The following is a 19,372-nucleotide window of genomic DNA, read 5'->3' on the forward strand; positions in this document are numbered from 1 at the left end:
GGCTGGGGCCTCTATAAATAAATCATTGATGATGGTCAAAATAACATTAAATGAACACAGAAACGAGCAAGCTCGGATTCAATGATGTGGCTTCTCTCATTTTTTTTCTAGCAAAGAACCTTATCTATCCCCGAAAACCAAACTTGGCACCTACATCGTGAACTACCATACTTAGCTTTTGCTTAGCCTTCTGTATACATCTTATGCGACCAATCAACGGTCTTCTTTCATACCAACACACTCATTGTTGGAACACGCACATGTCTTACTGTTAGCGTGTGTCGGAGTTGGACCTGCGACCACCACACGTGTGACTTTGTGTGTGTGTGTGTGTGTGTGTGTGTGTATGTGTGTGCATGGGGTAGACACTCAGAGAGTATAATAAGAGCGTACAAAGGCCCCGGAGTGGAACGTCAGTAGAGATACAAACACGCCAGTCATTTTTCACCCGCCTACAGATCAATATTACAATCATAACTTGGCATAATATTCTAGATCTACATATTGAATTTGCGCATTGGTCTTTGGAATAAAAAGTTGCCATAAAAAATGCTAGGCTCTACACAACAACACAACCTGTTTAGCCAACAATACGCCATAGAAGTTAGATGACACAGGCAAGCATATGAACTAATCGGACCTTTTGCACAGTAGAGTTCAGCGTATATTCCTACACTTTTCCAGCATTTCTTTGGTACAGCATCAAAGAAACGAAAACGCCTCTCATTTGAAACCAAACTACTTTTGATTCAGGGAGTTGAATACATTTATACATTATTAGTTCAGTGCCTGTAACTATCTACACAAAAACCTCATGTTTTACAATAACAAACACTTGCATTCAACAAAATTGAAGGTGAGGCCCCATGACTTCATTCTATATTGTACCCCAGTGTCACAGTACAAGTTAATGAAAACAGTGGACAAAAGTAACAAGGATGACATAGACTTAGACCCATGACAACAACGGCACACAATCACTTCAACAACAAAAAAAACCACGACGACCACCCCAACTTCCATCCATGAACACCACAAAGACTTCAACTGCAACCCACAAAAACCACAATGACTTAAGACCAACGGAGATTTTAATTGACAACGACTTCGACCCACGCCGACCTCAACAACCCTGATCCAAGAAATATGACGACCAACAACCACAATGACTATGACCAAGGTGAACTATAAACCATGATAAGTTTGACCCACGAAAACCACAAGACGCGACAACTTCAACCAACGACAACTTCAACCAACGACCCACAAAACGCGACGACTTCGACCAATGACCCACAAAACGCGACGACGACTTCGACCAACGAAACGCGACAACGACTTTGACTAACGAAATGCGTCGACTTCGACCAACGACCCACGAAACGCGACGACGACTTTGACCAACGAAACGTGACGACGACTTCGACCAACGAAATGTGACGACTTCGACCAACGAAACGCGACGACTTCGACCAACGAAACGCGACGACTTCGACCCACAAAACGCGACGACTTCGACCAACAACCCACAAAACGCGACGACTTCGACCAACAACCAACGAAACACGACGACTTCGACCAGCGACCCACGAAACGCGACGACTTCGACCAACGAAACGCGACGACTTCGACCAGCGACCCACGAAACGCGACGACTTCGACCAAAGACCCACAAGACGCGACGACTTTGAACAACAACCCACGAAACGCGACGACTTTGACCAATGACCCACAAGACGCGACGACTTTGACCAATGACCCACAAAACGCAACGACTTTGACCAACGACCCACAAAACGCAACCACTTCGACCAACGACCCACAAAACGCGACGACTTCGACCAACGACCCACAAAACGCGACGACTCCAACTGCTTCAACTTTACCCACAATGGCCGCGATCCACAAAGACCACAACAAATTTGATCCAAGACGACTTGGGCCCATGATAACCACAACAACTTTGATCCAAGACAACCATGAAGACCCCGAAAACTTCGACCACGACAACTTCAACCTCGACAATCATGACAACTTCAACCACAACAATTTCAACAATGACAACCTCGACAACTTGAACAATGTCAACCACGACAACTTCAACCTCAAAACCATGACAACTTCAACCATGACAACAACAACAACCATGACAACAACAACAACCATGACAACCACGACAATTTAAATCTCGCAACTGCATTAAGTCATATGAGCGCCATAAGATAAGAGGTGTTACAAGAGAGTAACAAACACAAAAAAGAAGGAGGAGAGATAAGGACGATATATGTTTGATAGGAAAGAAGGAGCAAACCACACCAGCGCACCCGCCAACCACCCACGTCGACCACTGTGATGATGACACACAATCGACCACTGTGACTGACGCAAAAACACCACTGTTCCCTTTATTTCTAACATAAAAGTGTAATTTTTCCTTATAAATGTTTAATCTCCGTCCACTTACTTCAATATACTTCATAAGCAAAGAAGATAAATAATGTTGCAGATCCAACAATGTTTCTTGATTGGTCCTACGTGACAGGTCCAATATGACTGGTCCTACGTGACTCGATGCTCTTCCAAAAGAAATCTCTGCAAACGAGACATACTGTGGGGAAACAGAAAACAGGAGACAACTGATGTAGGCCTACTTCCCCGAAACAGGAAGTCTTTACAGCTTGATTTCTAAGCTTAGGCGATGCTTATGGAAAAATACAAGGTCATGCGGTAGGTAGGATACCGGGTATGCTCCAGAAAATGGAATATCTACAGATGTCAGAATGTGCGTCACTACCGTTCTAGTTACAACAGAAGGGATCGTATTTTAGCACAGGATTTTCAGTCTTTGGAAAACTTTCCAATTACACCACGCCCAACCCATCTTTTACTTCCTCTTTGGACACTGAAACAAAAACTAACCTTTGTGGTCCCTTAGAGACGCTTCCCTTTGGGTCCTCCGCGGCTGGTCCTCTGCCAGGAAGGTGGGGGGGGGAGGGCATGAGTCCTCAGCATCCGCTCTCGGAAAAAGAATTCATACAAAGGCATGGGGTTACTAGTCCAAGGTGGTGTTTCTGGCAACTGCTACGGCCTAGCCTTCCATAACGACTTTGAAATGTCTACAAGAAAACTGCATCTGCTTTAGCCTCGTAGTAATGTCTTTGTATTTTACGCAGAGCAGGTCGCGAGCCAAAGCCAACAATCTTCACCTCTTCACGTTCTGCAGGCAGCAGCTTGCTAAATTTAGGTGCTGTCTCTGCCTGCTGTACTGTAGATGCACAATTCTATTTCATCAATGACTGCAGCTTGCTGAGATTAGGGGCTTATGCAGTCAATTCCAAAGCAACACAAGATTGGCTTCAAGTTTACTCATAGGCTAGATTATTGGCACTGCCACTTACCATCAATTAAGTCATCATTTCAAACTTTTATAGTTTCAAACTTCTGAAGTTAAGAGAATTCTATTATTCTTTTGCGACATTTTAAACACCCGACAAGCTGTGGAGAAAATTTGCATGCAAATTTCAGCGAAGTTCAAAAACAACGATGGGCCAACTTACATGGCCAGCTCAAACAGGAAAAAGGAGAAATGTTGAACTTCGCAAAGGGAAATGAAACCAACAGTGTCTGAAATACTCACCACGACAGTCATTGCCAGAATACATATTATGTTATTCAATACGTCGAAAAAATAACCACCTATCTTTCACTTGCAGTGTCAGCTACAGTAGTTCCCCCCACCCCTCCCCTCTGATCATAGACCAATCTTCATCTACTGCGGTTTTATAGTGGGCAGCAGCTCGCTACTCTTAGGTGCTGTTTCTGCCCACTCTACACATAGCCTATTTCATCAGTGACTGCAGCTTGATAGTCTTAGGGGCTGATCATCAGTCTTCAAGATACACATTTAAAATTTACCAAAAGTTTCACTCATCGCGATGTCAGAGAGATTATTCATGGGCCTACTTGTCGGCAGCAGCTTGTATTTTTAGGTGCTGTCTCTGCCGACTGAAAACTGTAGTATAGGCTATTTCATCAGTGACTGCAGCTTGATAGTCTTAGGGGCTGATCATCAGTCTTCAAGATACACATTTAAAATTTACCAAAAGTTTCACTCATCGCGATGTCAGAGAGATTATTCATGGGCCTACTTGTCGGCAGCAGCTTGTATTTTTAGGTGCTGTCTCTGCCGACTGAAAACTGTAGTATAGGCTATTTCATCAGTGACTGCAGCTTGATAGTCTTAGGGGCTGATCATCAGTCTTCCAAATTATAGCCCTTTAACATTTACCATCAGTATACTGCAAGAGAAAAGAAGGCAAAGAATATTGCAAGTTTCTCACCTTTTCTCTAGGCTGTTCTTAAAGGACTCGATGCTCTTCCATCCAGAAGAAATCCCTTGACACAAGAGGTATTCTGGGAAAACAGAAAATAGAAGACAACTGAGGAACTTCCCTAAAATGAAACTCTTTACAGTCTGACTTTTTACTCGGGCAATTTTCGTTTCGCAATAGAGCTAGGTTTCCGCGGAGTACAGCGCTTGTGGAAAAATACGAGGTCATGAGGAAGGTAGGGCACTCTCAAGAAACGGATCCCTCCGTAGGGGCGCCAAGTTAAAGAAACCGAAATATGGAAACATTTCAGAACATGCGTTGCCGTAATTTCTCACAGAAAACTGTAGTTTTTCCCACGCATAATAATACTCTCCACTCACATCAACGTACTTGAAAAGCAAAGAAGACAAATAACCTAGCCATTCTCACCTTTTCTCTTGGCTGGTCCTGCATGACTCGAGGATCTTCCAGAATACATCTCTTGAAACACCATGTACTCTGAGAAAACAGAAAGCGGGAGAAAACTACTGTAGCTCCCACAAAAAAGGCAGTCTTTACACCTTGATTTCTACGCTTTAGCCGCAACTCGCTCAAGTTAACTTGCACTCTCCCTCGAGCCGCAGAATTTAGAGCTAGGTTTTAACGGAGAGCGATGCTTGTGGAAAAATACAAGGTCATGCGGTAGGTAGGATACCGGGTATGCTCCAGAAAATGGAATATCTACAGATGTCAGAATGTGCGTCACTACCGTTCTAGTTACAACAGAAGGGATCGTATTTTAGCACGGGATTTTCAGTCTTTGGAAAACTTTCCAATTACACCACGCCCAACCCATCTTTTTACTTCCTCTTTGGACACTGAAACAAAAACTAACCTTTGTGGTCCCTTAGAGACGCTTCCCTTTGGGTCCTCCGCGGCTGGTCCTCTGCCAGGAAGGTGGGGGGGGGGGGGCATGAGTCCTCAGCATCCGCTCTCGGAAAAAGAATTCATACAAAGGCATGGGGTTACTAGTCCAAGGTGGTGTTTCTGGCAACTGCTACGGCCTCGCCTTCCATAACGACTTTGAAATGTCTACAAGAAAACTGCATCTGCTTTAGCCTCGTAGTAAAGTCTTTGTATTTTACGCAGAGCAGGTCGCGAGCCAAAGCCAACAATCTTCACCTCTTCACGTTCTGCAGGCAGCAGCTTGCTAAATTTAGGTGCTGTCTCTGCCTGCTGTACTGTAGATGCACAATTCTATTTCATCAATGACTGCAGCTTGCTGAGATTAGGGGCTTATGCAGTCAATTCCAAAGCAACACAAGATTGGCTTCAAGTTTACTCATAGGCTAGATTATTGGCACTGCCACTTACCATCAATTAAGTCATCATTTCAAACTTTTATAGTTTCAAACCTCTCAAGTTAAGAGAATTCTATTATTCTTTTGCGACATTTTAAACACCCGACAAGCTGTGGAGAAAATTTGCATGCAAATTTCAGCGAAGTTCAAAAACAACGATGGGCCAACTTACATGGCCAGCTCAAACAGGAAAAAGGAGAAATGTTGAACTTCGCAAAGGGAAATGAAACCAACAGTGTCTGAAATACTCACCACGACAGTCATTGCCAGAATACATATTATGTTATTCAATACGTCGAAAAAATAACCACCTATCTGTGACTGCAGCTTGATAGTCTTAGGGGCTGATCATCAGTCTTCAAGATACACATTTAAAATTTACCAAAAGTTTCACTCATCGCAATGTCAGAGAGATTATTCATGGGCCTACTTGTCGGCAGCAGCTTGTATTTTTAGGTGCTGTCTCTGCCGACTGAAAACTGTAGTATAGCCTATTTCATCAGTGACTGCAGCTTGATAGTCTTAGGGGCTGATCATCAGTCTTCCAAATTATAGCCCTTTAACATTTACCATCAGTATACTGCAAGAGAAAAGAAGGCAAAGAATATTGCAAGTTTCTCACCTTTTCTCTAGGCTGTTCTTAAAGGACTCGATGCTCTTCCATCCAGAAGAAATCCCTTGACACAAGAGGTATTCTGGGAAAACAGAAAATAGAAGACAACTGAGGAACTTCCCTAAAATGAAACTCTTTACAGTCTGACTTTTTACTCGGGCAATTTTCGTTTCGCAATAGAGCTAGGTTTCCGCGGAGTACAGCGCTTGTGGAAAAATACGAGGTCATGAGGAAGGTAGGGCACTCTCAAGAAACGGATCCCTCCGTAGGGGCGCCAAGTTAAAGAAACCGAAATATGGAAACATTTCAGAACATGCGTTGCCGTAATTTCTCACAGAAAACTGTAGTTTTTCCCACGCATAATAATACTCTCCACTCACATCAACGTACTTGAAAAGCAAAGAAGACAAATAACCTAGCCATTCTCACCTTTTCTCTTGGCTGGTCCTGCATGACTCGAGGATCTTCCAGAATACATCTCTTGAAACACCATGTACTCTGAGAAAACAGAAAGCGGGAGAAAACTACTGTAGCTCCCACAAAAAAGGCAGTCTTTACACCTTGATTTCTACGCTTTAGCCGCAACTCGCTCAAGTTAACTTGCACTCTCCCTCGAGCCGCAGAATTTAGAGCTAGGTTTTAACGGAGAGCGATGCTTGTGGAAAAATACAAGGTCATGCGGTAGGTAGGATACCGGGTATGCTCCAGAAAATGGAATATCTACAGATGTCAGAATGTGCGTCACTACCGTTCTAGTTACAACAGAAGGGATCGTATTTTAGCACGGGATTTTCAGTCTTTGGAAAACTTTCCAATTACACCACGCCCAACCCATCTTTTACTTCCTCTTTGGACACTGAAACAAAAACTAACCTTTGTGGTCCCTTAGAGACGCTTCCCTTTGGGTCCTCCGCGGCTGGTCCTCTGCCAGGAAGGTGGGGGGGGGGAGGGCATGAGTCCTCAGCATCCGCTCTCGGAAAAAGAATTCATACAAAGGCATGGGGTTACTAGTCCAAGGTGGTGTTTCTGGCAACTGCTACGGCCTCGCCTTCCATAACGACTTTGAAATGTCTACAAGAAAACTGCATCTGCTTTAGCCTCGTAGTAAAGTCTTTGTATTTTACGCAGAGCAGGTCGCGAGCCAAAGCCAACAATCTTCACCTCTTCACGTTCTGCAGGCAGCAGCTTGCTAAATTTAGGTGCTGTCTCTGCCTGCTGTACTGTAGATGCACAATTCTATTTCATCAATGACTGCAGCTTGCTGAGATTAGGGGCTTATGCAGTCAATTCCAAAGCAACACAAGATTGGCTTCAAGTTTACTCATAGGCTAGATTATTGGCACTGCCACTTACCATCAATTAAGTCATCATTTCAAACTTTTATAGTTTCAAACCTCTCAAGTTAAGAGAATTCTATTATTCTTTTGCGACATTTTAAACACCCGACAAGCTGTGGAGAAAATTTGCATGCAAATTTCAGCGAAGTTCAAAAACAACGATGGGCCAACTTACATGGCCAGCTCAAACAGGAAAAAGGAGAAATGTTGAACTTCGCAAAGGGAAATGAAACCAACAGTGTCTGAAATACTCACCACGACAGTCATTGCCAGAATACATATTATGTTATTCAATACGTCGAAAAAATAACCACCTATCTGTGACTGCAGCTTGATAGTCTTAGGGGCTGATCATCAGTCTTCAAGATACACATTTAAAATTTACCAAAAGTTTCACTCATCGCAATGTCAGAGAGATTATTCATGGGCCTACTTGTCGGCAGCAGCTTGTATTTTTAGGTGCTGTCTCTGCCGACTGAAAACTGTAGTATAGCCTATTTCATCAGTGACTGCAGCTTGATAGTCTTAGGGGCTGATCATCAGTCTTCCAAATTATAGCCCTTTAACATTTACCATCAGTATACTGCAAGAGAAAAGAAGGCAAAGAATATTGCAAGTTTCTCACCTTTTCTCTAGGCTGTTCTTAAAGGACTCGATGCTCTTCCATCCAGAAGAAATCCCTTGACACAAGAGGTATTCTGGGAAAACAGAAAATAGAAGACAACTGAGGAACTTCCCTAAAATGAAACTCTTTACAGTCTGACTTTTTACTCGGGCAATTTTCGTTTCGCAATAGAGCTAGGTTTCCGCGGAGTACAGCGCTTGTGGAAAAATACGAGGTCATGAGGAAGGTAGGGCACTCTCAAGAAACGGATCCCTCCGTAGGGGCGCCAAGTTAAAGAAACCGAAATATGGAAACATTTCAGAACATGCGTTGCCGTAATTTCTCACAGAAAACTGTAGTTTTTCCCACGCATAATAATACTCTCCACTCACATCAACGTACTTGAAAAGCAAAGAAGACAAATAACCTAGCCATTCTCACCTTTTCTCTTGGCTGGTCCTGCATGACTCGAGGATCTTCCAGAATACATCTCTTGAAACACCATGTACTCTGAGAAAACAGAAAGCGGGAGAAAACTACTGTAGCTCCCACAAAAAAGGCAGTCTTTACACCTTGATTTCTACGCTTTAGCCGCAACTCGCTCAAGTTAACTTGCACTCTCCCTCGAGCCGCAGAATTTAGAGCTAGGTTTTAACGGAGAGCGATGCTTGTGGAAAAATACAAGGTCATGCGGTAGGTAGGATACCGGGTATGCTCCAGAAAATGGAATATCTACAGATGTCAGAATGTGCGTCACTACCGTTCTAGTTACAACAGAAGGGATCGTATTTTAGCACGGGATTTTCAGTCTTTGGAAAACTTTCCAATTACACCACGCCCAACCCATCTTTTACTTCCTCTTTGGACACTGAAACAAAAACTAACCTTTGTGGTCCCTTAGAGACGCTTCCCTTTGGGTCCTCCGCGGCTGGTCCTCTGCCAGGAAGGTGGGGGGGGGAGGGCATGAGTCCTCAGCATCCGCTCTCGGAAAAAGAATTCATACAAAGGCATGGGGTTACTAGTCCAAGGTGGTGTTTCTGGCAACTGCTACGGCCTCGCCTTCCATAACGACTTTGAAATGTCTACAAGAAAACTGCATCTGCTTTAGCCTCGTAGTAAAGTCTTTGTATTTTACGCAGAGCAGGTCGCGAGCCAAAGCCAACAATCTTCACCTCTTCACGTTCTGCAGGCAGCAGCTTGCTAAATTTAGGTGCTGTCTCTGCCTGCTGTACTGTAGATGCACAATTCTATTTCATCAATGACTGCAGCTTGCTGAGATTAGGGGCTTATGCAGTCAATTCCAAAGCAACACAAGATTGGCTTCAAGTTTACTCATAGGCTAGATTATTGGCACTGCCACTTACCATCAATTAAGTCATCATTTCAAACTTTTATAGTTTCAAACCTCTCAAGTTAAGAGAATTCTATTATTCTTTTGCGACATTTTAAACACCCGACAAGCTGTGGAGAAAATTTGCATGCAAATTTCAGCGAAGTTCAAAAACAACGATGGGCCAACTTACATGGCCAGCTCAAACAGGAAAAAGGAGAAATGTTGAACTTCGCAAAGGGAAATGAAACCAACAGTGTCTGAAATACTCACCACGACAGTCATTGCCAGAATACATATTATGTTATTCAATACGTCGAAAAAATAACCACCTATCTGTGACTGCAGCTTGATAGTCTTAGGGGCTGATCATCAGTCTTCAAGATACACATTTAAAATTTACCAAAAGTTTCACTCATCGCAATGTCAGAGAGATTATTCATGGGCCTACTTGTCGGCAGCAGCTTGTATCTTTAGGTGCTGTCTCTGCCGACTGAAAAGTGTAGTATAGCCTATTTCATCAGTGACTGCAGCTTGATAGTCTTAGGGGCTGATCATCAGTCTTCCAAATTATAGCCCTTTAACATTTACCAAAAGTTTCACTCATCGCAATGTCAGAGAGATTATTCATGGGCCTACTTGTCGGCAGCAGCTTGTATTTTTAGGTGCTGTCTCTGCCGACTGAAAACTGTAGTATAGCCTATTTCATCAGTGACTGCAGCTTGATAGTCTTAGGGGCTGATCATCAGTCTTCAAGATACACATTTAAAATTTACCAAAAGTTTCACTCATCGCAATGTCAGAGAGATTATTCATGGGCCTACTTGTCGGCAGCAGCTTGTATTTTTAGGTGCTGTCTCTGCCGACTGAAAACTGTAGTATAGCCTATTTCATCAGTGACTGCAGCTTGATAGTCTTAGGGGCTGATCATCAGTCTTCAAGATACACATTTAAAATTTACCAAAAGTTTCACTCATCGCAATGTCAGAGAGATTATTCATGGGCCTACTTGTCGGCAGCAGCTTGTATTTTTAGGTGCTGTCTCTGCCGACTGAAAACTGTAGTATAGCCTATTTCATCAGTGACTGCAGCTTGATAGTCTTAGGGGCTGATCATCAGTCTTCCAAATTATAGCCCTTTAACATTTACCAAAAGTTTCACTCATCGCAATGTCAGAGAGATTATTCATGGGCCTACTTGTCGGCAGCAGCTTGTATCTTTAGGTGCTGTCTCTGCCGACTGAAAAGTGTAGTATAGCCTATTTCATCAGTGACTGCAGCTTGATAGTCTTAGGGGCTGATCATCAGTCTTCCAAATTATAGCCCTTTAACATTTACCATCAGTATACTGCAAGAGAAAAGAAGGCAAAGAATATTGCAAGTTTCTCACCTTTTCTCTAGGCTGTTCTTAAAGGACTCGATGCTCTTCCATCCAGAAGAAATCCCTTGACACAAGAGGTATTCTGGGAAAACAGAAAATAGAAGACAACTGAGGAACTTCCCTAAAATGAAACTCTTTACAGTCTGACTTTTTACTCGGGCAATTTTCGTTTCGCAATAGAGCTAGGTTTCCGCGGAGTACAGCGCTTGTGGAAAAATACGAGGTCATGAGGAAGGTAGGGCACTCTCAAGAAACGGATCCCTCCGTAGGGGCGCCAAGTTAAAGAAACCGAAATATGGAAACATTTCAGAACATGCGTTGCCGTAATTTCTCACAGAAAACTGTAGTTTTTCCCACGCATAATAATACTCTCCACTCACATCAACGTACTTGAAAAGCAAAGAAGACAAATAACCTAGCCATTCTCACCTTTTCTCTTGGCTGGTCCTGCATGACTCGAGGATCTTCCAGAATACATCTCTTGAAACACCATGTACTCTGAGAAAACAGAAAGCGGGAGAAAACTACTGTAGCTCCCACAAAAAAGGCAGTCTTTACACCTTGATTTCTACGCTTTAGCCGCAACTCGCTCAAGTTAACTTGCACTCTCCCTCGAGCCGCAGAATTTAGAGCTAGGTTTTAACGGAGAGCGATGCTTGTGGAAAAATACAAGGTTATGCGGTAGGTAGGATACCGGGTATGCTCCAGAAAATGGAATATCTACAGATGTCAGAATGTGCGTCACTACCGTTCTAGTTACAACAGAAGGGATCGTATTTTAGCACGGGATTTTCAGTCTTTGGAAAACTTTCCAATTACACCACGCCCAACCCATCTTTTACTTCCTCTTTGGACACTGAAACAAAAACTAACCTTTGTGGTCCCTTAGAGACGCTTCCCTTTGGGTCCTCCGCGGCTGGTCCTCTGCCAGGAAGGTGGGGGGGGGGGGGGCATGAGTCCTCAGCATCCGCTCTCGGAAAAAGAATTCATACAAAGGCATGGGGTTACTAGTCCAAGGTGGTGTTTCTGGCAACTGCTACGGCCTAGCCTTCCATAACGACTTTGAAATGTCTACAAGAAAACTGCATCTGCTTTAGCCTCGTAGTAAAGTCTTTGTATTTTACGCAGAGCAGGTCGCGAGCCAAAGCCAACAATCTTCACCTCTTCACGTTCTGCAGGCAGCAGCTTGCTAAATTTAGGTGCTGTCTCTGCCTGCTGTACTGTAGATGCACAATTCTATTTCATCAATGACTGCAGCTTGCTGAGATTAGGGGCTTATGCAGTCAATTCCAAAGCAACACAAGATTGGCTTCAAGTTTACTCATAGGCTAGATTATTGGCACTGCCACTTACCATCAATTAAGTCATCATTTCAAACTTTTATAGTTTCAAACCTCTCAAGTTAAGAGAATTCTATTATTCTTTTGCGACATTTTAAACACCCGACAAGCTGTGGAGAAAATTTGCATGCAAATTTCAGCGAAGTTCAAAAACAACGATGGGCCAACTTACATGGCCAGCTCAAACAGGAAAAAGGAGAAATGTTGAACTTCGCAAAGGGAAATGAAACCAACAGTGTCTGAAATACTCACCACGACAGTCATTGCCAGAATACATATTATGTTATTCAATACGTCGAAAAAATAACCACCTATCTGTGACTGCAGCTTGATAGTCTTAGGGGCTGATCATCAGTCTTCAAGATACACATTTAAAATTTACCAAAAGTTTCACTCATCGCAATGTCAGAGAGATTATTCATGGGCCTACTTGTCGGCAGCAGCTTGTATTTTTAGGTGCTGTCTCTGCCGACTGAAAACTGTAGTATAGCCTATTTCATCAGTGACTGCAGCTTGATAGTCTTAGGGGCTGATCATCAGTCTTCCAAATTATAGCCCTTTAACATTTACCAAAAGTTTCACTCATCGCAATGTCAGAGAGATTATTCATGGGCCTACTTGTCGGCAGCAGCTTGTATTTTTAGGTGCTGTCTCTGCCGACTGAAAAGTGTAGTATAGCCTATTTCATCAGTGACTGCAGCTTGATAGTCTTAGGGGCTGATCATCAGTCTTCAAGATACACATTTAAAATTTACCAAAAGTTTCACTCATCGCAATGTCAGAGAGATTATTCATGGGCCTACTTGTCGGCAGCAGCTTGTATTTTTAGGTGCTGTCTCTGCCGACTGAAAAGTGTAGTATAGCCTATTTCATCAGTGACTGCAGCTTGATAGTCTTAGGGGCTGATCATCAGTCTTCCAAATTATAGCCCTTTAACATTTACCAAAAGTTTCACTCATCGCAATGTCAGAGAGATTATTCATGGGCCTACTTGTCGGCAGCAGCTTGTATTTTTAGGTGCTGTCTCTGCCGACTGAAAACTGTAGTATAGCCTATTTCATCAGTGACTGCAGCTTGATAGTCTTAGGGGCTGATCATCAGTCTTCCAAATTATAGCCCTTTAACATTTACCATCAGTATACTGCAAGAGAAAAGAAGGCAAAGAATATTGCAAGTTTCTCACCTTTTCTCTAGGCTGTTCTTAAAGGACTCGATGCTCTTCCATCCAGAAGAAATCCCTTGACACAAGAGGTATTCTGGGAAAACAGAAAATAGAAGACAACTGAGGAACTTCCCTAAAATGAAACTCTTTACAGTCTGACTTTTTACTCGGGCAATTTTCGTTTCGCAATAGAGCTAGGTTTCCGCGGAGTACAGCGCTTGTGGAAAAATACGAGGTCATGAGGAAGGTAGGGCACTCTCAAGAAACGGATCCCTCCGTAGGGGCGCCAAGTTAAAGAAACCGAAATATGGAAACATTTCAGAACATGCGTTGCCGTAATTTCTCACAGAAAACTGTAGTTTTTCCCACGCATAATAATACTCTCCACTCACATCAACGTACTTGAAAAGCAAAGAAGACAAATAACCTAGCCATTCTCACCTTTTCTCTTGGCTGGTCCTGCATGACTCGAGGATCTTCCAGAATACATCTCTTGAAACACCATGTACTCTGAGAAAACAGAAAGCGGGAGAAAACTACTGTAGCTCCCACAAAAAAGGCAGTCTTTACACCTTGATTTCTACGCTTTAGCCGCAACTCGCTCAAGTTAACTTGCACTCTCCCTCGAGCCGCAGAATTTAGAGCTAGGTTTTAACGGAGAGCGATGCTTGTGGAAAAATACAAGGTTATGCGGTAGGTAGGATACCGGGTATGCTCCAGAAAATGGAATATCTACAGATGTCAGAATGTGCGTCACTACCGTTCTAGTTACAACAGAAGGGATCGTATTTTAGCACGGGATTTTCAGTCTTTGGAAAACTTTCCAATTACACCACGCCCAACCCATCTTTTACTTCCTCTTTGGACACTGAAACAAAAACTAACCTTTGTGGTCCCTTAGAGACGCTTCCCTTTGGGTCCTCCGCGGCTGGTCCTCTGCCAGGAAGGTGGGGGGGGGGGGGGGGCATGAGTCCTCAGCATCCGCTCTCGGAAAAAGAATTCATACAAAGGCATGGGGTTACTAGTCCAAGGTGGTGTTTCTGGCAACTGCTACGGCCTAGCCTTCCATAACGACTTTGAAATGTCTACAAGAAAACTGCATCTGCTTTAGCCTCGTAGTAAAGTCTTTGTATTTTACGCAGAGCAGGTCGCGAGCCAAAGCCAACAATCTTCACCTCTTCACGTTCTGCAGGCAGCAGCTTGCTAAATTTAGGTGCTGTCTCTGCCTGCTGTACTGTAGATGCACAATTCTATTTCATCAATGACTGCAGCTTGCTGAGATTAGGGGCTTATGCAGTCAATTCCAAAGCAACACAAGATTGGCTTCAAGTTTACTCATAGGCTAGATTATTGGCACTGCCACTTACCATCAATTAAGTCATCATTTCAAACTTTTATAGTTTCAAACCTCTCAAGTTAAGAGAATTCTATTATTCTTTTGCGACATTTTAAACACCCGACAAGCTGTGGAGAAAATTTGCATGCAAATTTCAGCGAAGTTCAAAAACAACGATGGGCCAACTTACATGGCCAGCTCAAACAGGAAAAAGGAGAAATGTTGAACTTCGCAAAGGGAAATGAAACCAACAGTGTCTGAAATACTCACCACGACAGTCATTGCCAGAATACATATTATGTTATTCAATACGTCGAAAAAATAACCACCTATCTGTGACTGCAGCTTGATAGTCTTAGGGGCTGATCATCAGTCTTCAAGATACACATTTAAAATTTACCAAAAGTTTCACTCATCGCAATGTCAGAGAGATTATTCATGGGCCTACTTGTCGGCAGCAGCTTGTATTTTTAGGTGCTGTCTCTGCCGACTGAAAACTGTAGTATAGCCTATTTCATCAGTGACTGCAGCTTGATAGTCTTAGGGGCTGATCATCAGTCTTCCAAATTATAGCCCTTTAACATTTACCAAAAGTTTCACTCATCGCAATGTCAGAGAGATTATTCATGGGCCTACTTGTCGGCAGCAGCTTGTATTTTTAGGTGCTGTCTCTGCCGACTGAAAAGTGTAGTATAGCCTATTTCATCAGTGACTGCAGCTTGATAGTCTTAGGGGCTGATCATCAGTCTTCAAGATACACATTTAAAATTTACCAAAAGTTTCACTCATCGCAATGTCAGAGAGATTATTCATGGGCCTACTTGTCGGCAGCAGCTTGTATTTTTAGGTGCTGTCTCTGCCGACTGAAAAGTGTAGTATAGCCTATTTCATCAGTGACTGCAGCTTGATAGTCTTAGGGGCTGATCATCAGTCTTCCAAATTATAGCCCTTTAACATTTACCAAAAGTTTCACTCATCGCAATGTCAGAGAGATTATTCATGGGCCTACTTGTCGGCAGCAGCTTGTATTTTTAGGTGCTGTCTCTGCCGACTGAAAACTGTAGTATAGCCTATTTCATCAGTGACTGCAGCTTGATAGTCTTAGGGGCTGATCATCAGTCTTCCAAATTATAGCCCTTTAACATTTACCATCAGTATACTGCAAGAGAAAAGAAGGCAAAGAATATTGCAAGTTTCTCACCTTTTCTCTAGGCTGTTCTTAAAGGACTCGATGCTCTTCCATCCAGAAGAAATCCCTTGACACAAGAGGTATTCTGGGAAAACAGAAAATAGAAGACAACTGAGGAACTTCCCTAAAATGAAACTCTTTACAGTCTGACTTTTTACTCGGGCAATTTTCGTTTCGCAATAGAGCTAGGTTTCCGCGGAGTACAGCGCTTGTGGAAAAATACGAGGTCATGAGGAAGGTAGGGCACTCTCAAGAAACGGATCCCTCCGTAGGGGCGCCAAGTTAAAGAAACCGAAATATGGAAACATTTCAGAACATGCGTTGCCGTAATTTCTCACAGAAAACTGTAGTTTTTCCCACGCATAATAATACTCTCCACTCACATCAACGTACTTGAAAAGCAAAGAAGACAAATAACCTAGCCATTCTCACCTTTTCTCTTGGCTGGTCCTGCATGACTCGAGGATCTTCCAGAATACATCTCTTGAAACACCATGTACTCTGAGAAAACAGAAAGCGGGAGAAAACTACTGTAGCTCCCACAAAAAAGGCAGTCTTTACACCTTGATTTCTACGCTTTAGCCGCAACTCGCTCAAGTTAACTTGCACTCTCCCTCGAGCCGCAGAATTTAGAGCTAGGTTTTAACGGAGAGCGATGCTTGTGGAAAAATACAAGGTTATGCGGTAGGTAGGATACCGGGTATGCTCCAGAAAATGGAATATCTACAGATGTCAGAATGTGCGTCACTACCGTTCTAGTTACAACAGAAGGGATCGTATTTTAGCACGGGATTTTCAGTCTTTGGAAAACTTTCCAATTACACCACGCCCAACCCATCTTTTACTTCCTCTTTGGACACTGAAACAAAAACTAACCTTTGTGGTCCCTTAGAGACGCTTCCCTTTGGGTCCTCCGCGGCTGGTCCTCTGCCAGGAAGGTGGGGGGGGGGAGGGCATGAGTCCTCAGCATCCGCTCTCGGAAAAAGAATTCATACAAAGGCATGGGGTTACTAGTCCAAGGTGGTGTTTCTGGCAACTGCTACGGCCTAGCCTTCCATAACGACTTTGAAATGTCTACAAGAAAACTGCATCTGCTTTAGCCTCGTAGTAAAGTCTTTGTATTTTACGCAGAGCAGGTCGCGAGCCAAAGCCAACAATCTTCACCTCTTCACGTTCTGCAGGCAGCAGCTTGCTAAATTTAGGTGCTGTCTCTGCCTGCTGTACTGTAGATGCACAATTCTATTTCATCAATGACTGCAGCTTGCTGAGATTAGGGGCTTATGCAGTCAATTCCAAAGCAACACAAGATTGGCTTCAAGTTTACTCATAGGCTAGATTATTGGCACTGCCACTTACCATCAATTAAGTCATCATTTCAAACTTTTATAGTTTCAAACCTCTCAAGTTAAGAGAATTCTATTATTCTTTTGCGACATTTTAAACACCCGACAAGCTGTGGAGAAAATTTGCATGCAAATTTCAGCGAAGTTCAAAAACAACGATGGGCCAACTTACATGGCCAGCTCAAACAGGAAAAAGGAGAAATGTTGAACTTCGCAAAGGGAAATGAAACCAACAGTGTCTGAAATACTCACCACGACAGTCATTGCCAGAATACATATTATGTTATTCAATACGTCGAAAAAATAACCACCTATCTGTGACTGCAGCTTGATAGTCTTAGGGGCTGATCATCAGTCTTCAAGATACACATTTAAAATTTACCAAAAGTTTCACTCATCGCAATGTCAGAGAGATTATTCATGGGCCTACTTGTCGGCAGCAGCTTGTATCTTTAGGTGCTGTCTCTGCCGACTGAAAAGTGTAGTATAGCCTATTTCATCAGTGACTGCAGCTTGATAGTCTTAGGGGCTGATCATCAGTCTTCAAATTTATAGCCCTTTAACATTTACCATCAGTTTCACTCATCGTGGGCCTACTGGTCGGCAGCAGCTTGTTTTGTTTAGGTGCTGTCTCTGCCGACTGAAAACTGTGGTATAGCCTATTTCATCAGTGACTGCAGCTTGATAGTCTTAGGGGCTGATCATCAGTCTTCAAGATACACATTTAAAATTTACCATCAGTATACTGCAAGAGAAAAGAAGGCAAAGAATATTGCAAGTTTCTCACCTTTTCTCTAGGCTGTTCTTAAAGGACTCGATGCTCTTCCATCCAGAAGAAATCCCTTGACACAAGAGGTATTCTGGGAAAACAGAAAATAGAAGACAACTGAGGAACTTCCCTAAAATGAAACTCTTTACAGTATGACTTTTAGTCTTTCCCCGCTACTCGGTCAATTTTCGTTTCGCAATAGAGCTAGGTTTCCGCGGAGTACAGCGCTTGTGGAAAAATACGAGGTCATGAGGAAGGTAGGGCACTCTCAAGAAACGGATCCCTCCGTAGGAGCGCCAAGTTAAAGAAACCGAAATATGGAAACATTTCAGAACATGCGTTGCCATAATTTCTCACAGAAAACTAGTTTTTCCCACGCATAATAATACTCCAATTACACCACACCCAACTCATCTTTTACTTCACCTTGGGAAAATTACAAGGTCGTGATGTAGGTGGGATATGCTCAAGAAAATGGAACATTTGCATCTGCAACAATACGGACTGCATTTCCTGCGGGACTGCCAGTCCTTGAAAAACTTTCTAATAAAAACACTTCCCACACACACTTTACTCAAATTTTGGACTCTGAAACAAAAAACTAACCTTTGTGGTCCGTTACAGACGCCCCACTTTGGGTCCTCCGAGGCTGGTCCTCTGCCAGAGATGGAGGTGGGGGGGGGGGAGGGCACGAGTCCTCAACATCTTCTGTCTTTATCCTGAATAAATATAATGCACATGTAACATGTCAGGACGTCTAGCTTGTCTAAGTGTCTAAAAATACCCCCCCCCCCCCTCACCCTCAAATCGTCGCACTGATGTGTCTCAAAGGAAACTTCCACCAGTGTGAATGAACTTTGTTGACCCGGACAACCGATGGTTCTCGACATAATACTATTAATACACTACTCACACTGCATGTAGCCTAAATCTATTTATAGAGGGACAGAGAGAGAGGGGGGAGGGGGTAGCAGACAGACAGGGATAAGATGACGTAGGAATGGCTATACTTGGCTGATTCCATAGACGACACGCGCAACCGGGGAACCGTGAGTGTATATTGTCGCCACTTTGTGGCGCGCGGGGAGCGAGCGAGAGTGGGACGTAAGTGATACAGGGAGAAGGGGAGAGGGAGAAGGTGATGAGAGTGAGAGAGAGATATAGGGGGAGAGAGAGAGATATGGGGGAGAGAGAGATATGGGGGGGAGAGAGAGAGAGAGAGAGAGAGAGAGAGAGAGAGAGAGGGAGGGAGGGAGAGAGAGAGGGAGGGAGGGAGGGAGAGAGAGAGAGAGAGAGAG

The 19,372-nt window shown here is 43.3% G+C and overlaps 1 protein-coding gene across 1 annotated transcript; it reads right to left on the minus strand.

Annotated features, from left to right (window-relative positions):
• Window positions 1-5,216: 5,216 nt before the first annotated feature.
• LOC101851381 lies at window positions 5,217-11,935 on the minus strand. Its single transcript, XM_013085127.2, has 10 exons — window positions 11,809-11,935; window positions 11,365-11,433; window positions 10,945-11,017; window positions 9,111-9,208; window positions 8,667-8,735; window positions 8,247-8,319; window positions 7,158-7,256; window positions 6,714-6,782; window positions 6,294-6,366; window positions 5,217-5,303 (listed from the first exon to the last, which is right to left on the minus strand). Exons 1-9 carry the CDS (start codon window positions 11,933-11,935, stop codon window positions 6,312-6,314), a joined length of 732 nt encoding a protein of 243 aa, XP_012940581.1. The 3' UTR covers window positions 5,217-5,303; window positions 6,294-6,311.
• Between the last annotated feature and the right edge of the window lie 7,437 nt (window positions 11,936-19,372).

This window comes from Aplysia californica, unplaced genomic scaffold, assembly GCF_000002075.1.
Source record: "Aplysia californica isolate F4 #8 unplaced genomic scaffold, AplCal3.0 scaffold00014, whole genome shotgun sequence".
NCBI classification, from domain to species: domain Eukaryota; kingdom Metazoa; phylum Mollusca; class Gastropoda; order Aplysiida; family Aplysiidae; genus Aplysia; species Aplysia californica.